This window comes from Hippocampus guttulatus, chromosome 19 (genome assembly GCF_054856545.1).
Source record: "Hippocampus guttulatus isolate MCC_2025c chromosome 19, RoL_Hgut_1.0, whole genome shotgun sequence".
Taxonomy (NCBI): Eukaryota; Metazoa; Chordata; class Actinopteri; order Syngnathiformes; family Syngnathidae; genus Hippocampus; species Hippocampus guttulatus.
In genome coordinates this window covers 3751454-3771434 of record NC_141279.1, presented here as the reverse complement: position 1 = coordinate 3771434, position 19981 = coordinate 3751454, and the positions used below count along the sequence as shown (strand labels likewise).

The window sequence follows — 19981 nt, the reverse complement described above, 5'->3', positions numbered from 1 at the left end:
CCATCCCATTTATCAATGAAATCAAAGCGTCTTAACTGATTTTTGTCTTAAAAGGGACAACCGTCGTAGATGCGAAAATCTTGAGTTAGCTTACACGTCGCATGGGGACGCAGAGTGAATCTGCAAGGTCCGTTTGAACTCGACGAACCCTTTGGTATCGCCACATTATTATTTTTTTCTGCATCTGACTAAAAGTGGGGTTGAATGAATTACTCGCTTCTGGCTGGATCCGAGAGCCCGGCCTCTTTTCTCATTGGACTGCTCAGCCAGACCAAGCCGTCAGCCCATGTGGCGTGGCCGGGCACAACGTGAGACATTTAAAATCACCAGAGGGAAGAAGAAAAAAAACAGTCAAGTGCGGATGCTGCTTTTCACCTCTTTCAGAATCGACGCTGTACCCCCCGCCCACTGTGGCGCAACTAGCGGAATAAACCGGAGAACACATGCCCCAGAAGCGCCTTAGCATCCCATCCAAGCGTTTGTTGCTCGTTACTTAAAAGGAAGGAATACGACACAGGTAAGCACGCTAACTACCTCTTGCTAGCGGATTACATCGTCGTATCGTGACTCGATTTTTAAACGTGTGATTGCGTCGATTTAAATAGTTAGACCTTACTGTACACATTTAAAAAAACGTTTGTGCATTTGCGTAGGGGCGAACGGATAGGATGACGAGGTATCATGGCCATTACTGCACCTAACCTCGTGATGTTGGGCAGGGAGTGATGTCAAGTCGTCATATGAATTAATGATTCTAAAGTGGTTGTACACGTAAATTGTGGCCCTGTGTGCCACGCAGGTGTATGACATGACATGTAGTATATTATGTAATTGATGTGTCCACCATGTTCGGCGAAAAAAACTAAAGAGTATTCACCTCCTCCTGGTTTTCTCCTGCTTGGCAGTCACTTTGACAGGAGTTCATGGCTGCTGGGTGGAAATGGGTAAACCGAATGAAGTAACACAAGAGTGAAAAGACTTTCCCAAGCAGGCTAAGGAATTCATTGTGTGTGTGCCAAAAGTAGAAGGGTGGGCATGAAAACGGCCTGACCGGCACATTGGCCGGCTTAGCTTTCCAAAAGACTTCAAAGCCATACAAAATAATTGGGCAGCTTTGCCGAACCAGCCATACAAAGACTCTTATGGAACATATATATATTTTTTTTCTCAAATGACTCATTGGTAAAGGAATAATGCATGACACAATATTCTTATCTATGGAGCAAGGGGTGGGTGTGGGGAGATGCATCGATACATTAAGAAAGTTATTTGCAATAAAATAACGGTTTTGGGACAAATTAAGTACAACTTGATAAGCAACCCCCAGAGCATCGCTCAAGTCACACTATTGTTCCACAGCGGGTTGGGAATAACTGATGTAGAGCATGTTTGTCCTTCCTTACTTGGAGGAAGACGATCATGGGTTGTCCTCGAACAGGTTGTATGACAAGTCCGAACTTGTTTTGCTACTCGATGAGTTCATCACTCAAATTTCCTCAATGGACTCTTTCGTAGACTCAACCTGAGTCACATAGCGTGATATCTGAAATGTGACATGTAAGGTACAATTTGATATTGCATGTTTATATTATATTTCAAAGTGTTTGAATTAAACAGGATACCTATTTCTAAGCAACCATGTAACGAAGCGATATTTTAAGTCAATAGGATACCTAAAATTTGAAAAGGCTTTTGAATTTCACTAAACCGCTGGCAACTCTGGTGAGCAGGATCTAAGGATTTACTGTGTGCTCTATATTTTTTTTCCCGTGGCTTTTTTGCTACGCAGATTTTCAAAGAAACACCAGCTCAACGCTGCGTTAAAAGAAAACACGTTACTTTCCATACTGACCCAAGCATACACATCGTCATGCTTTTAATAGGTATGACTTGTTCACTTACTTTCATGTTTGAAAAACTGGGATGCACTCGACTCATTTGTAGAACGAATCGCATTTGCTCTTGTCTTTTCTTAAAAATTGCGTTTCATGAAAGTGACTTTCACACTGAGGCGCTTCATCTCCAAACCGGCTATTTCCTGTGACTCAAGTTGTAGGAGCTGTTTTTTCTTGTTTGAGAAAGCATTGTTTGCCGAGCAAAATACTTGATACAGTCAGAGAAGAAAACACGTACCATATCGGGGGAAATGATTGAGATAAAGGGGTGTCAAAAGAATACATTGAATTCCTCAGATATAGACTTAAGTTCTTCATGGTTGTAATCAGAATTGGTCAAATACAGAAGATGATAAAACATCTCAAAGACTTGACACGGCCATTTTGCTATGTCATGGCCAGGGTGTTTGGCGTGTGAGCCGGATCAGAGTAAGGCTGTCTGGTACCGAAGGTGTCATTTTAATCCTAATGAGAGTGCATCCCGGAACTCAAATCCCTTCAGGAAAGGTTAAGGACGACCGTCGTCCAAACAACCTCGACTGAATGACTTAAATTCGGAGGAGCTCATTGGCTGATGAGAGCACCTGCTGACACAGAAAGGCATGGCCCAGAAAGGAGGAACAAAGAGCACGACAGACAACCCCCCCCCCCCCCTCCACACACACACACACATACATTACATCACTGATGTGTACACTAGTCTACACCGACTACATTGTCTGCCGAGATTGCTCGTTCATGCATGCTTTGTAGGAGCCCCAATTTCCAAACCTGCCAGTCAAAGCCAACACAATCACACATGCTTTTGGCACTAAACTATCTTCACTTGTGAGTGAATACATTGTACCCTTTAGGTTTTTGGTGTGCTTAAAAAAAAAATATTTTTTTTTTTTTCTGCTTGAGTTATATTATTTGTACAAGGGTAATTGAAAGTTACTGTGAAAGCACTGTGTTCATATCCAGTCCTAATATTTGTTAACTATAACAGTTGCTATTCCCTGTTGCTACTCCCATGACGTGAAGTAAGCAGCAGAGGTTGCGCGCATGAATAGTATCTGACCGAGTTCCCTCTTTTGTCCTCAGAAATACATCATGGATGAAATAGTCATTGCGGGTATATCGGGCCGCTTGCCCGAGTCCAACAACTTGGAGGAATTTTGGGAGAATCTCATCAATGGGGTGGACATGGTGACAGAGGACGATCGCAGGTGGACACCAGGTGAGTGCATACAAGCGTACGGTGGCTGGGCGGTGAAATAAGCTTTTTTTGGCTGATGCGGTACATCAGTGAAGTCACAGAAGCAACTTTGCTAACAGCTAGCAAGTTGTACTTTTTTTTTTTTTTTTTTTAACAGTGTCGCTTATCCAGGTTGTATGATTACACAGTGTCGTTTTTCAGGAATCCCAACTCTTTGTCAGTCTTTTAGTGGTTTATTTTGCTCTTCGCATAATTATTACGAAGAAGGAAACCAATCATAGACTGGCGATAAAACCCTGAATGTCATATTGTTGTCATTATTTCATCAATAGCTTGACACTGATGGTAAAAAAATTTAACGGAACTCTCGAAACTTGAATGTTTGTATTTTTAGGCCTTTACGGTCTCCCAAAGAGGAACGGCAAACTGAAAGACATCAGCCATTTCGATGCCGCCTTCTTTGGAGTTCATCCCAAACAAGCTAACACCATGGACCCTCAGCTCCGTCTCATGCTGGAGGTCGCTTACGAGGCTATAGTTGATGGAGGTAAGGACCCTCGCTGAACATTTCCCAGTGAGAAATTTCAAGTGGGGTCGCAAAACGTATGATTGTATCGGTTTGCTGGAGTGGAAAATCCAACATATAAATCCCTGACCATCACCTTGTGTTGCGATGCAGGACTGAACCCCACCACTCTGCGCGGCAGTAAAACGGGCGTCTACATTGGGGTGAGCGGTTCAGAGGCCGGGGAGGCGTTGAGCAGAGACCCAGAGGAGCTTCTCGGCTACAGCATGACCGGTTGCCAGCGTGCCATGTTGGCCAACAGACTCTCCTACTTCTTTGATTTCAACGGTACACCCGTGGCCTGAAATTGGATTCTTTCGCTGTTCACCTCCATCCCATAGTTTGTCTCGTCAATGATCAGGCCAGTCTCGGATCACCTTGTTTGTCACGATCACGTGCTAAGCTTTATGCGGTTGGCAATATTTCCTCTTTGAGAGTCACTGTTCCACTAAAGCAAAAAACCTACTGTCTCAGCATCTGTGCCAAGTGAATTTTTTTTTCAATAATAAGGGCTCGGTTTATGAACATCACTTGACCAAACCCAGAAAACGGGTGACCTGTGATCGGTCGCCACCCGAGCCCGTATGGACTGTGATGTCATTTTCAGTCAACAGCAAGTGGCAAAATGGCCGCCCCCATGATGGATAAAAATAGGGGGGAATTTACAGCTTAATTTATGATCTTCCACAAAGGCAATATTAACTCATTCACTCCCAAAGACGTTTTTAAACGTCTTTTCAGACTTGGTCCAGAATTGGCTGGTACTGAATGAGTTAATCAGAATACTGTTTTTAGACTGGTGGGGATGCATCAAACATACTATTGTAAAGAATATTTTTGGTTTCATTTCTCCTCGGTTCTCCTACAGGCCCCAGCACAGCCATCGACACAGCCTGCTCCTCCAGCTTACTAGCTTTAGAAAATGCTTTCCAAGCCATCCGCTTGGGTCACTGCGACGCCGCCTTGGTCGGGGGCGTCAACTTGCTACTCAAGCCAAACACCTCGGTGCAGTTCATGAAACTCGGCATGCTAAGTCCCGACGGCACCTGCAAGTCCTTCGATTCCTCAGGTAAAAAAAAACAAACATTTTGATCGCACGTGAAATACGCGACGGTACATTTTGAGATTCTTCTCATTCTGTTGTCAAGGTAATGGATACTGTCGCTCTGAGGCGGCGGTGGTGGTGCTGTTGACGAAGCGGTCGGCGGCTAAGAGAGTTTATGCCACGGTGTTGAATGCCGGAAACAACACAGATGGATACAAAGAACAGGGTGAGAGGAAAGAGGGGGCGGGTACACTGCCCACAATAAGAACACAAATTCAACAAGAGCTTGAATGATTTGTTACTTCTCATAAAGGATGAATTGACTAACATTAGGTCAGCGCCGCTTAATTAAAAAAATATATTTCACTTCTTCAGTGTTTGGATATAGAGGCACGTCTGGGATTCCCGGTTCGAATCGCAATCAGAATATCTCCTTTGAGTTTGCGCATCCCTTCTTGATTTCCTCTCATAGCTACAAAATTCGCATACTCGGTGAATTGAAGACACTAAATTGCCCATTGGTGTGAAGAGGCCAGTGTGCATATTTGTTTTTGCAACTTGTCCAGGGTGCACCCCTTTCTCTTGCGAGTATCTCAAGTGTCATCGTATGTGGAGAGCGTTGTCTCACTGATTCCTCTCTGTCTTATAGGAGTAACGTTTCCTTCCGGCGAGATGCAGCGGAATCTCGTTCATTCTCTCTATCAAGAGGCAAATATCACACCTGAGCAGGTTGAGTACATTGAAGCCCACGGCACCGGAACAAAGGTCAGTGCATAGGACTCCCTGATGTGTGTGTATTTTTAAAATCTGCATCCTGAATTGTTTTTGTTTGTTTATAAACCAAACCTCAACCTAAATGAACTTCTTGTCTATTCATAGCTGGATCCGCCCTCAAGTGGGATGTTTGTGCTCTGAACTTGCAGGTTGGTGACCCGCAGGAAGTTGGCGGGATTGTCAGTGTGTTCTGTCAATCAAATCGAGGGCCACTGCTTATCGGGTCCACCAAGTCCAACATGGGCCATCCAGAACCGGCGTCTGGGCTGGCTGCCATAGCAAAGGTAAGAAGGAGGTGATGTGGTGTTTTGGTTGGTTGGTGAAGTTGATACAATATTAATTTGATGTGTTCATAAATTTACATATGGTATTTTGCCCCGGGGTTTCTATCATGTTTTTGTGAAAAAGAAAAAAGTCGATTCCGTGAATGTAGAGAGAATTTCTTCAACAAGTATCAAAAAGAAGGCGACTTAGACACATATTGTGTTTGCGACAAAGTCAGAATAAAAGCATCAGCAGTCTGCAGCCATCTGACCATGAGTAAGAGTCAAGGGGAATGTTATTCTTAAGTATTGGTATGTATTGCATCCTAATTAACCGACCTGCGAAGACGAGAAGATTCGCTTGACAAAGTTGTCATTATCTTACATCGGTTGGGCCTCATGCGCTTGCAACTTGGTACATAATCTAATCGACAACTAATATTGTTACCCTCTCATTATCAAAGAAGCGCTACATTGTTAGCAGAAAGTATGCGCACAAAGCACACTTAACGGGTGCAGACTCGAAGATCACACCAGGGTCACACAGAATCCGTCACCAAAACACAGAAAAATGAATGGAAAGGGTGAATAATATCTCTAATATTGGATTACAACCAATATTGACGTTATTAATAATACAAGACAATACATCTTAATCCATAAAGCACATTCGCTGCAGCTGTTACTAATTCCATGACAGATTATTTCATTTAGAATAACCAAAATGTCTTGATCCTATGTGTAGGTGTTGCTCTCTCTGGAGAAAGGACTGTGGGCCCCCAACCTCCACTTCAACAGTCCGAACACTGACATTCCTGCCCTCACCGATGGCCGCGTGCAAGTGGTTGACCGGCCGATACCTGTTCGCGGCGGCATCGTAGGCATTAACTCTTTTGGATTCGGAGGTTCAAATGTCCACGTCATCCTTCGTCCCAACGAGAGAAGCGCTCAGACGCAGGGCGACACCGGCGTACCAACCAGGACGGTCCCTCGTCTGCTTCAAGCTTGCGGCCGGACAGAGGCTGCTGTGAACTCGCTGCTCCAAAAAGCAAAGGAAAACAGTCTGGATGATAGCTTCCTGTCTTTGCTCAATGGAGTGTCTGGAGGTCCCGCTGCCGCTATGCCCTATCGAGGCTACACACTGATCGGCTCTCAGACGGACAGCACTGAAGTGGAGCAGGTGCAGGCCACACCCAGACCCCTCTGGTACATATGCTCAGGTGAGACCATTAGGGGGGGGACACTCGAGTACTCAAACTGATATTCTGATATTCCCAAACAACAATATGAAATCCGGTTGACTTCAGGATCGACTCGAATAAACGGCACTTTTTACATTGTGTGGTATCGCAGGCATGGGGACGCAGTGGGCGGGAATGGGTCGCAGCCTCATGCAGCTACCAGACTTCAGAAAATCTATCATGCGCTCGGACATGGCCCTGAAGGAAACGGGGCTGGTCGTGTCCCAACTTCTCATGGAGGCCGATGAAGCGGCTTTCGAAGATACCGTTCATTCCTTTGTTGGTCTCGCTGCCATACAGGTAGAGGTGCAACTGTTTTGGCATCGAAGAACCCCGCCCCCCTTTTTTTTAAACTTCCTTCATTGTATGGCTCAAAGAATGACGTTTTAACGCTTGCGTGGTCTGCGCCTCACTTGGTTGCAGGTAGCTCAGATAGACCTGCTCACTAAGTTGGGTCTTCAGCCCGACGGCATTGTGGGCCACTCGGTGGGAGAGCTGGCTTGCGGCTACGCAGACGGTTCCCTCAGCCAAGAGGAAGCCATCCTGGCTGCGTACTGGAGAGGGCGTTGCATCAAAGAGGCCGATCTTCCTCCTGGAGGCATGGCTGCAGTGGGTAAGCGGAAGCACTCTAGACTGGTCATAATCTAGTGTCTATCATTCTGTATATTCCTTACATAGATGATAGTGATTTGATGTTATGCGGAATGACGGGGGTTAGTTGTTAGCATGTTCTGCCATTCGCATTGGGGATAGGCTTCAGTTTTACCTGAAGCCTTTATTGGAGCAGCCGCTGTCAAAAATGGATGGATTTTTTTATTTGTTCGTTGATGTTTCAGGTTTGACCTGGAAGGAGTGTATCGCTCAATGTCCCAAGGGCGTCGTCCCAGCCTGCCATAATGCCGAGGACACAGTCACTATCTCTGGTCCTCAGGTCAGACATCTTTGCAACACCGTTCTGTAGAGTCACAAAAAGGAATAACCACTTGCATTGAAATGGATCAACTGATGGGGTGTGTTTATTAAATAGGAGGCGGTCAGCAAGTTTGTGGCCGAGCTCAAAGAGCAGGGAGTGTTTGCAAAGGAGGTGCGCAGCGCCGGTGTGGCTTTCCACTCGTACTACATGGCATCCATCGCTCCAGCCCTCTTAGCTGCCCTCAAGAAGGTATTCACATCACGTTTTTCAACATGATTTTATGACTGTGATTGAAACATGCTGTCGTGTTCTGCTATTAGATCAGGGGTGTCAAACTCATTTCACATTGTGGGCCGCATACGGCCTCGGTAGATGTCAAGTGGGCCGGACCATTAAAATTATACCATACTCTGCTATAAATAACCAAAATATCAAGTCTCTCCTTTGTTTTGGTGGAGTGAAGCACATGAACATTAGGAAAATGTCGAAAAAAATATTTTTCACTTAAATTATCCTGCGGGCCTGATTGAATCTCCTTGGGAGGCGGTTCCGGCCCGTGGGCCATATGTTCGACACCCCTGCATTAGATCCTGATAAATATTTGATGGAATGGTCGTCGTTCTTTTGGCGACAGGTCATTAAGAGTCCGAGGCTGCGTTCATCCCGTTGGGTGAGCACCAGCATCCTTCAGTCGGAATGGGACACTCCCCTGGCGCTTTACAGTTCGGCCGACTATCATGTCAACAACCTCGTGAGCCCGGTGCTGTTCCACGACGGCCTCAGCCTGGTGCCCGACAATGCCGTTGTGTTGGAGATAGCGCCTCATGCTCTTCTTCAGGTGATTGTTTTCGTCATCTTTTATTTTTGTTGCCGTTTGATTCAGGAGATAGATTGGTCATCATTAAACATTCTTCCCTAGGCCATCCTGAAGCGTAGCCTGAAGCAATCATGTACTTCACTTCCCCTCATGAAAAGAGGTCATCCCAATAACCTGGATTTTTTTCTCTCAAACATTGGCAAACTTTACTTGAATGGGTCAGTATCTGCATCCCATATCAACGACTCTCTTGGGAGTGCATTCTGATGACTGACATTCCAATTCTTTGCGCATCTTCTTTAGCATCAACGTGGATGTTAACACTTTGTGTTCCGAAGTGAAATACCCCGTGCCAGTTGGCACCCCGATGATTTCTCCCTTGGTGCAGTGGGACCATTCTCAGACATGGGATGTCCCCAAGGCGGAGGATTTCTCCTCTGGCTCTGGATCGAATTCCGCCATTGTCTACAGCATCAGTATGGACTGGAAATCGGCTTTCCTTTTGGTTGATTCAGGAAGATGTTTTCACTGACCATTTTATTTTTCTGTGTCCAATTCTAATCGACAGACATGAATCCGGAATCTCCAGATTATTATCTGATCGGACACTGCATCGATGGGCGTGTCGTTTACCCAGCGACGGGTTACTTGGTGCTGGCCTGGCGTACCTTAGTGAGAAGTCTAGGAGTTGCCATGGAAACGACACCTGTGACGTTTGATGATGTCACGATCCACAGGGCCACAATTCTCCCAAATATGGGTGAGGAGTACAAGCCTGAGGATGCTGTTGTCTGCTATTTCATTTTTGCAGGGTTTCCACAGAATGGAGCCAATTAAATATTTTTTAAAAAACATAGCCCAAAATGAAATAAAAATCTCAAATGCACAATTGTAATTTTTTTTTTTAAGCGAGGACATGGATTTATTGCGCTTTTGAAGAGAAATATTCATATCCAACTGTAAAACAGTCAGCATTGCAGTGACTGTTTTGACATTTTGCTCTTGACAGGCGTTGTCCAGTTGGAAGTGCGTTTCATGCCTGCCACCAACAAGTTTGAAATTTCAGAGAATGGAGACCTGGCCGTCAGTGGTAGGTAGTTTTAGATTTAACTAGAAGTTAAAATGATGAAACAACCTACTGAGTTGCCAGATGTAGCGACCAGACACCAATCTTTTGTATTTGGCAAATTAAGACTTGTATTATGATGCCATCTCTCATTAACATTTTGTAATGTTTTTTTCTTGCGATAAATTTGATCAAAATCTGGACGTACAGTGTTCTTATACATATTCTGTAATTTTCAGGGAAAGTCAGCGTTCTGGAGGATGCGGCTTTAGATGCGTTCCATAGTCAATTGAACCAGGAAACTCTGAAAACCAGCGAGGACCCCAAACAGAAACTTCTGGCGCACGATGTCTACAAGGAACTGCGACTGCGCGGCTATGAGTATGGCAAGACTTTCCAAGGCATCTTGGAATCTAACAATGCCGGTAGGTTTTTGAGTACAAAGTGTGTCATGTTTTTTTGGTCGACTTTGGATTGTCCGGATGTAGCTAAAGAAGTCGGCAATGTATTTTGGATCGGATTCAAAATAACCGATCCAGGACATGATATCATTATGATACCACTAACTTTTAATTGTCGTGGATGACAGTAGACACTACTGCCACCTACAGGCAAAAGGTTTTTCGGTCCGCATGTTGTTATGAGCGGATCAGACTTTGAAAATTCTATGATCGCAAATTTTCTTTCTTCAGGTGACAATGGGAAGTTGCAGTGGATGGGGAACTGGGTCACCTTTCTGGATACCATGCTGCAGATGATTGTTGTCGGGCTCTCCGGCCGGAGTCTACGTGTGCCAACCAGGATTCGCTCGGTATGCATCGATCCCGCTATCCAGCTGGAAAAGGTCGGCGAGTATGCTGACGGGAAACTAGGTACGTGGTCCACAAATACTGGTAAGATGTTGGGGACTGATGTATTTAGCATCTAAATCAGGGGTGTCAAACCCAAATTCACAGAGGCCGGAAATTAAAACGTCTCACTCCAAATTCAATATTTATCGAAAAATAGTCTTGATTTTATCTGAACAGTTTGCCGTGAAACCACATTCATTTTCATCTCTTTTAACATCGAACGGTTTTTGTAATTTATTCATGACATAATGGCATCCTAATTAAAGCGTAAGGCTCGGTCTTAACAGACTTTTCTCTCACAAATATTCCGATAGCTGTGACGGTCCACCTCAACCGCTGCCTTGACAAAATCACCGCCGGTGGAGTGCAGATCAGCGGCCTTCATGCGACTGTGGCGCCCCGTCGACAGCAGCAGCAGCAGAACCCCCCCACCCTGGAGGAGTTCCTGTTCGTTCGCTATGTGGAGACAGAGTGCCTTGCAAACGACAGGAAACTTGTAGAGCAGCTGACGCTTTGCAAAGGTACTTATCTGAAACCTTCCTTGTATTATCTAACATGGCATTGCATCGTGAGGTGGTGGTTTTTTTTTTTCCTCCACTTTAATGTCCAAAGCTGGTGTTGTAAATTTATAGTTGATTAGAATTTCCTAGATCGTCATAGAATTATGTAAATGAGTTGAGAATTATTCAATAAAATCAGGACTACAATGAGTAGTCTTATAAAGAAAATGACATTCTTTTTCAGCCTTTGTAACTGGCTTGCCATTTCTCTTCAAAGGATGCAGATTTTTAATTTTTTTTTTTAACATCAAATTTGCATAAGGTCTGAACAGCTTTGGTCTTAAGCGTTTTTTTTTTCTCCTCCTGACAAACATTTGCTGTATAGCCTGTTTTGTTTTAGTCATGATTTGACAGTTTCGCTAACTATGCATGTAGGTCAAATTCAATGTTCTCAACCCATTGTCCATGTTGTCTTTGACCCGTTGTCTCCATCAAGGCTTAATCCACAAACTGCAGCAAAAGATGGCCCCTCATGGACTCAAGCTCTGCATCCCAGGGCTACACGGGGTGTCGGAAAGCTCGCCTGCCGGCCCTGAATCCTCTGGGCCCGGCTTGATTCGGTTACTCACCATGCTCTGTGATCTGGAGCTGAATGGGAACCTGAGTTCAGAGCTGGCGCAGACGGTGGGAAACGAAAGGGCGTGTCTGCTGCAAGACGGTCTGCTGCGCGGTCTTCTGGATGGCCCGGCACTCAGGCACTGTGTGGACATTGCCATGGAAAACAGCGCGCCTGGCAAGATCAAAGTCTTGGAAGTAAGAAATTGAACAAAAAAGTCCGGAGTCGATACATATTGGCAATTAACTCATTCACTCCCAAAGACATTTTTAAACGTCTTTTCAGACTTGGTCTAGAATTGGCTGGTACTGAATGAGTCAAAGTTTCCAACGCATCTCTTGTCAGGCACTATCCAGTGATGGTCAGCTCTTCTCCCGTGTAGTCGCACTCCTGAATATCCAGCCCATGTTGCGTGTGGATTATGTTGCCACGGCAACGAACCAGGACCTTCTCGCCCCCCACCAGATCCACCTGGAGGAGCTTGCGGTCACAACAGCACAGTGGGACCCTCTCTTGGGCCCAGCTCCAGGAGGTTCAGTGGGAGCAGCTGACCTGGTGGTGTGTAACCATGCCTGGGGCCCTTTAAGGGGAGACCCTCATCTGCTGGTGACAAATCTAGCTTCTGGAGCCAGGCAAGGAGGATTTGTTCTCCTGCACGCATTGCTTAAGGGGGATACCCTTGGGGAAACCGTAAGCTTCCTCTCCAGAGTCAACGACACCACCAGTAAGCAAGGACTGCTCACCCAGGTCAGTGGAGAGGACACGCAAATCTCCTGACAGCTACATGAATGTTTTCCTCTCTGTGTGTGCATTCTGTCAGTTGCAAGTGTAACATCTGAACGTGCTGTCATCCATCTCTCTAGGCTGAATGGGAGAAAGTCTTTTCTGAGGCTTCACTCACCCCGGTGGCTGTCAGGAAGTCTTTTTATGGCTCAGCGCTCTTTCTATGCCGCCGGCTGGGTCCTGCCAAGCAACCAGTTGTCCTCGCGGTTGACAGTGCCGACTACAAGTGGGTCGAAACGCTCAAGGTCCGTTGCGCAGCTTCCTCTGGGATTTTGTCATGCCTACCGGTTCGCCGTATTTCAAAACGTCATCGATGTCGCTCTTGAGCTGAATGTTTCTTTGTTGCTCTTGGAACAGGCAACACTTGCAGAGTCCTCAGACTCGCCGGTGTGGTTGACTGCTTCTCAGCCCCACTGTGGCATTGTGGGAATGGTCAACTGTCTGCGGCAGGAACCCGGCGGCCTCCGAATACGGTGCGGCTTGGACTTACTACAGTATAACCGAGTACTCACATTGCCGGTCCTTCACGTCAATAGAGGCTGTACTTTCACTGGATGTCACCAGCCGACTTTCAGTCCAAAATTTCATGAAATCTTTTTCAAAATGAGTGTTGACTAAAAGCTGTTTTAGTACCTGGCGGCACTGGAATGTCCTGCCAGGATGTCACCATGGCGATGAATCTTCAGGATGCACTGACTTGTAGACTGTGTAGACTTTTTATAGCTACAGTAACCGTTATTAATTGTCCCTGTCGGTGCCATATTTCCCAGATGTGCATTTGTGTCAAATCTAAACGGCTCATCAGAAGCGCCGACGCTCCAGGTTGCCGATCCATCCATGCAGGCGGCGCTTAAGGGCGACCTTGTCATGAACGTATTCCGAGACGGATGCTGGGGCGTCTTCAGACACCAACTCATAACTCTTGGTATAAGATGTGCACACCACACGTCTGATTCATGGCTGACTGTTAAGGTGGCTTTTCAATGTTGATGTAATTTAAAGTTAAACACTGTTTGGTGTTTTTGTGCACATACAGGAGTTCCTGAATATTTTGAAGGGATTTTTCTTGATCAGTTAGACGTACCACCTGGCTAACGTTAAATGACTTTGTCTTGTGTGTTTTTGAAGACGGAAATGAAGAGTTGACGCAGCACGCCTATGTCAATGTATTGACTCGGGGAGACCTTTCGTCACTGAGCTGGATTGCCTCGCCGCTCCGCCATTTTGTACCCGGCGAGCCGAACGTGGAGCTGTGTCGCGTCTATTACAGCTCGCTCAACTTCAGAGATGTGATGCTCGCCACGGGCAAGCTGCCACCAGATGCTATTCCAGGTAAATCCTCTGCGGAAACTGAAGAAAGAGTCTTTTCTTTCTAATTAAAATAGTGAAAAGATAAACAGTTGCTGTTATTATGAACTAAAACGCTGTTTCCAAAATGTCCCCGTTGTGCAGGGGACCTGGCACTGCAGCAATGCATGCTGGGTATGGAGTTTTCCGGCCGTGATCCCGACGGTCATCGTGTGATGGGCCTTCTGCCAGCTAAAGGCTTGGCGACATGCGTGGATGCTGATAAAAGATTCCTCTGGGATGTCCCCTCTAGCTGGTTAGTGTCAACATTTCATACGTGTCGTTTCATGTGGAGGGAAAAAAAAACAAACCACAACTCACAGTGAACTATCACTAGTCTTTTTTTTAGCCATGTCCACGTGGTTTCCTGGTTGTTTAGGATTTGTATGATTGCCGTATGACACGGTGGTAACGTAACATATAACACAAATTAATCATCATAATGGCAATATGAATACAGCGTATGAATAAAAACACCACAATCCCTTTCGTACGCTCGGTGTATCCAGCATGCCTGTCAAAAATCAATACATGGGCTGATCAATCAGTGCCTCGCCACTGTCGTCGAGCCAGCTTGAAGTTTAGGGAGCGATGCTCTTGCTAGTATTTAATCTCTCTTGATGTGCAGGACTCTGGAGCAGGCTGCCTCCGTGCCGGTGGTCTACTCCACAGCCTACTACTCTCTAGTGGTTCGCGGCAGGCTGCGCCCTGGAGAAAGTGTTCTCATCCACTCGGGGTCGGGGGGGGTTGGGCAGGCCGCCATCGCCATTGCTCTCAGCAAAAATTGCAAAGTCTTCACAACAGTTGGTAAGTTGGTCATCGGTGAATGTGAAGTATGTGGTGTTTTTGAATTTGCTCGTCCGGCGATACGCAGCAAATGAAGCTTTTCCTCGGCTTTCGTGTTGGTAGGCTCAGCGGAGAAGCGCGCTTACCTGCAGGAGAGGTTCCCCCAGCTCTCGGCAGATTCCTTCGCCAATTCCCGGGACGCATCTTTTGAACAGCACGTCCTTCTCCACACTCAGGGCAAAGGTTTGTGCCACCCCCTTTTGACTAATAAATAATCTGGGGGGGTGGAGCAATTGCAATGAGGAAAGGAACTCCGTATTTTTTCTTGGTGTTCAAGTTTTTGTCCATATGATGCATGTGGCATCCATTGTGTGCAATGTATATCGTGTTTCAGGTGTGAACGTGGTGCTGAACTCTCTGGCTGAGGAGAAGCTGCAAGCTAGTCTTCGCTGTCTTGCACGACATGGACGATTCCTGGAGATTGGCAAATACGACCTTTCCAACAACTCGCCCCTCGGTCAGTATGAAGCCAGATCGGAACTTGAGGCTTAACCCCCCCAGAAAACCCGCACGGCGGCAGACTTGACTGGTTTTGGTTCACGAATGGAGTCGAAACGTTCACTTCTCCAGGCATGGCGCTGTTCTTGAAGAATGTGGCATTCCACGGCATCTTGCTGGATGCTCTCTTTGAAGAGGGCAATCGTGAGTGGGAGGAGGTGTCGCAGCTGCTCCAGGGGGGCATTGCGGGAGGTGTCGTCCAGCCTCTAAAGACCACGGTCTTCGAAAGGGACCAAGTCGAGGAGGCATTTCGATTCATGGCCCAAGGCAAACATATTGGCAAGGTTCTTCTGCAGGTTAGTCACACTTCTGACTATCAAACCAAGTCTTCCATTTGACAAGATTTTGCAATTCATCAAAAAAATGAATGTGATGTATTGGAAAAAGCACAGACATACTCTGACCGTTGGGCGTCTCACACAGGTGTGTCACGAGGAGACAGATGCATCCGTCCAAACCGCGTCCCCTTTAACGATCCCGGCCCTCCGTCGTACCTACTGCCTCGCCTCCCACTCGTACATCATCACCGGGGGGCTCGGCGGCTTCGGCCTCGAGCTCGCTCAGTGGCTGACTGAAAAGGGAGTCCGCAAGCTGGTGCTAACTTCCAGATCTGGGATCAGAAATGGTAAGGCGTAAATGAGAAGAGATTACAATTTGTGACGGCGGCTTCCATGACTTACTCAAAGCTGACCACATACGATTGTGTCTTGTGTTATTTTGGTCGTTCAACTTGTTGCCAGGTTACCAAGCAAAGCGTGTGAGTGAATGGCGAAGTCAGAACGTGGAGGTGTTGGTCTCGACCAGTGACGTCGGCACACTTGAGGGAGCGGAAAAGCTCATTGCTGAGGCCTGCAGGCTGGGTCCAGTTGGTGGGGTCTTCCACCTTGCCATGGTAACCATTCTCTTCAGTCTTGACACAAAATAGCGATTTTTTTTAAACACTTTGAGAAGTCAAATATCAAAAAGTGCACCAATTTGAGCTTGAGTTGAAATATTAAATATGTTTGTAATTCATTTGGCCAATCTGCCGCCACGTTGTTCTATGTGAGTCATTAACTGTCGATCACTATTATTATTATTTTTTCTTATCTCCAGGTTTTGAAAGATGGCTTGTTGGAGAATCTGACTCCTCAGCAGTTCCTTGATGTGAACAAACCGAAATACGATGGCACCTTGAACCTTGACAAGTAAGTTCCATGTCCCGCCACCTTCTTTTTTTTTAAAAAATTGATTAGATGGAAGGCGTCGACGAATGTTATTGAATCACTTCCACTCCCTCTCCAGAGTCACAAGACAATCCTGTCCAGAGCTGGCTTATTTCGTTGCATTCTCATCTGTCAGCTGCGGCCGCGGCAACGCCGGCCAAAGTAATTACGGTTACGCCAACTCTGCCATGGAGCGTGTGTGTGAGAAGAGGCGTCACGATGGCCTTCCTGGACTCGCAGTCCAGTGGGGGGCCATTGGGGATGTGGGCGTGGTGCTGGAGAGTATGGGTGGCAATGACGCCGTGATTGGTGGCACCCTGCCGCAAAGGATGGCTTCTTGCCTGGATGTGCTCGACCACTTCCTGTGTCAGCGGAGCCCCGTGATGTCAAGCTTTGTGCTAGCGGAGCGCATTGTGGCAAAGAGCGAGGCGGGGAGCCAGAAGGACTTGGTGGACGCTGTAGCTCACATTCTGGGTAATTTTCCAACACTCGATTGTGGATTATTAATTTATGGAATGGAAATGAAAAGTTTTAAATGGTTGTTTTAAGTTAGCTTCGTGTTGTTTTTCGGTTTTGGTTCGATAAATGCGGTGACCTTACCCATACAATCTGATGCACCTCCTCCTTAGGCGTGCGCGATGTCAACAGCCTGAACGCCGATGCCTCATTGGCTGACTTAGGCCTTGACTCGTTAATGGGCGTGGAGGTTCGCCAGACTCTCGAGCGCGACTATGACATCGTTATGGCCATGAGAGAGATCCGGCAGCTTACGATCAACAAGCTGCGTGAACTGTCCAATAAGAAGCCAGAAGGATCAAATGGTAACTTAACATTACATCATGTGTATATATCTTCACATATCTCTGAATTGACATCTGACTGTTCTTTGTTAAACAAAGTATGCGAATTAAAAGGCTGTCATTTACTTAAATTTCCTGGCTCAAATGTCTCCAGTGAAAAAGGACGTCATTCGAACCTTGTCGGAGTCGAGTCTGACAGAGCTCCTCGTCAACCCAGACGGCCCCACGGTGACGTCACTCAACGATGTGCAGAACCAGGAGAGGCCGCTCTTCCTCGTGCACCCAATTGAGGGCTCCATTGCTGCCTTCAAGACACTTGCCTCCAAGCTTGACGTGCCTTGCTATGGCTTGCAGTGCACTAAAGGTACTGTCAGAGATGCATGTCGATACCTTTTACCAGCTCTTCTGTTGTTTATATCAGACAAAGTATCTTTTTTTTTTCTACTTGTATGACTAGACTGACATGAAAAAAAAAAAAAAATATATATATATATATATATATATACATCAAGTTCATAACTTCCCTTCCCAGATGCTCCGCTGGACAGCATCCAATCTCTGGCAGCCTACTATGTAGATTGCATTCGACGCGTCCAGCCCGATGGACTGTACCGAATCGCCGGCTACTCATTTGGCGCCTGCGTGGCGTTTGAAATGTGCACTCAGCTGCAGAGGCAGAAACTGCCCGTGGAGAATCTCTTCCTGTTTGACGGATCCCACTCATACGTGGCTGCCTATACGCAGGTTAGAGGTGCAAATACTCTCGCACGATATGATCTTGTTCTGGCTAAAATTTAAGAAGTGCTACAGCCCTTTTATAAAAAATAATAAAAATTAATAACCACATAAACCTGGCATTTAACCGGGGTGTGTAGACTTTTTATATCCACTGTGGATGGATGATGGATGGATAGTTTATTCACTCATGCTGTGAGGGGAAATTACATTGAAGAAAGTCATTTGTTTTCAGAGCTATAGGGCCAAGCTAACACCAGACAAAGAATCCGAGGCTGAAACTGAAGCCTTGTGCGCCTTCATCCAGCAGTTCATGGACACCGAGTACAGCAAGGTGAACAACTTTGGCATGTTAACATAGCACACAACATCTGTGGTTTCATTATTAATTGTGACACTGGGCTGGTTAAGAAAATGTGCTCGCATTGTTTCTCATCCTAATCCTTGTCTCCCTCAGCTTCTGGATGCTCTTCTCCCGCTTCCGGACTTGGAGGCTCGCGTCAACACAGCCGTGGACCTCATCACATCCACCCACAAGAACATCAGCCGGGATTTGCTGAACTTCGCGGCCTTCGCCTTTTACCGCAAGTTGAAGGCAGCCGACAGCTACGTACCGGCGACAAAATACAACGGCAACGTATTGTTACTGCGCGCCAAAACCAGCAGCGAATACGGACTGACCCTGGGTGCCGACTACAAGCTCAGCGAGGTAACAAGCATCAGCACGCCGACACGTATTTCCATGCAACGTGGCATCTTAATATCAGACTCTGTATTTTTTATTTTATTTTACTTTTTTAGGTTTGTGACAGCAAGGTGTCAGTCCACGTCATTGAGGGCGACCACCACACATTTTTGAAAGGAGAGGGAGTGGACTCCATCAGCAGCATCATTCACAGCTCGCTGGCTGAGCCAAGAGTCACGGCAAGGGAGGGTTAAAACATACCATTCCACACACGTATTCCAGTTCCACAACATTCCCCACCCATAATTTGTTTGTTAGGATGTGTACCCAATTACTTTGTTTAATTTAGGGAATATCCTAGGTTTTGCACACCACACGTTTACATTTTGTGCCATTTTACTACATTAATCATTATTTAACACTTTTTTTTTAATACCGTTGAAGGAAATTCGCTCTCTCACCAAATGTCATGAAACTGCTGTCTCTTACCCCACTGGGCAAAACATTTGTGCTATGAACAGATGGACTGAAATGTGCTGGATTGCATTTTAAGGAATGTCTACCTTGGAATTTAACTCTAAATTTTTTAGACAAACAAGTTATCATTTTATTATTATTTTTATCTCACTTTAATGCACCTATTTTCACCTTGTACAGGGTATCGTGGCGATAATCAGATACAAGGATATTACACAAAAAACCTGACTAAATTTTTTTTCCCCCCCATGTCTGTCAGTATTATTTCAAAAGTGTTTTTTTGTTTTTTATTTGTATTCTCATCGAAGATTGTGTCGAATTTGACAGTATGGTCATGACAGTTACAGAGCTCACCCCACTCGGTGGACCATGTGTAATCTTAAGAGGTGAGAAGGGGGAATTCACCTACATTTTTCTTTCTGGCAAAATCTTTTTTCTCTCCTGAATAATGAAGGACAGAAAGACCTTTTGTGCTCGTGGTACTGTTAACATGCTGTTGGACCTAAACCTCTTACACATACCGGTAGCTATGTTAGTAACACTTGTTGTTGTATGCAAACCTTCATGCACCCCTGATTAGGTCCTCTGTCTAACTGAGACCCCTGCTGACTTTGTTGTCTTACTTTTAGCTTTATCATTATATCCAGCAGGCAGTCTGGTCCCCCCTGCAGGCAACGGTCAACTAATCTCTGAGACTTGTGATCTGGTCGATGAAGGGTTGGGTCAGGGACAAGACAAGGACAAAGAACCATTCTTTATTATTAATTATTGTCCAATGTATTTGAGATGTATTGATACAGCTAATAAAAACCTCTCACAAAGTAGTTCACGAAACTGATTTTTTTTCCCCCCCTGGAAATG

General features: G+C 45.8%; 1 protein-coding gene across 1 annotated transcript; it reads left to right on the top strand.

Annotated features, from left to right (window-relative positions):
• The first annotated feature begins 291 nt into the window (after positions 1–291).
• fasn (fatty acid synthase) lies at positions 292–19944 on the top strand. The gene is made up of 42 exons (XM_086137779.1): positions 292–517; positions 2979–3114; positions 3488–3640; positions 3773–3946; positions 4527–4727; positions 4807–4929; positions 5353–5468; positions 5627–5761; positions 6486–6960; positions 7094–7281; positions 7405–7594; positions 7818–7912; positions 8009–8143; positions 8529–8732; positions 8814–8929; positions 9015–9187; positions 9280–9471; positions 9721–9801; positions 10017–10202; positions 10470–10649; positions 10943–11149; positions 11625–11941; positions 12090–12491; positions 12608–12772; positions 12885–13000; positions 13298–13452; positions 13656–13859; positions 13980–14130; positions 14503–14681; positions 14784–14903; positions 15055–15177; positions 15291–15514; positions 15642–15843; positions 15959–16110; positions 16314–16405; positions 16503–16897; positions 17053–17244; positions 17378–17587; positions 17756–17967; positions 18194–18292; positions 18416–18667; positions 18760–19944. Exons 2-42 carry the CDS (start codon positions 2988–2990, stop codon positions 18895–18897), a joined length of 7551 nt encoding a protein of 2516 aa, XP_085993905.1. The 5' UTR covers positions 292–517; positions 2979–2987; the 3' UTR covers positions 18898–19944.
• Positions 19945–19981: the final 37 nt, after the last annotated feature.

Excerpts from the sequence above, each read along its gene's own strand:
- fasn (XM_086137779.1), top strand. The coding sequence starts at position 2,988 with ATGGATGAAATAGTCATTGCGGGTATATCGGGCCGCTTGCCCGAGTCC. Across the intron at positions 4,728-4,806 it reads CAAGTCCTTCGATTCCTCAG|GTAATGGATACTGTCGCTCT; the intron begins GTAAAAAAAAAC and ends TCTGTTGTCAAG. Across the intron at positions 4,930-5,352 it reads AGATGGATACAAAGAACAGG|GAGTAACGTTTCCTTCCGGC; the intron begins GTGAGAGGAAAG and ends TCTGTCTTATAG.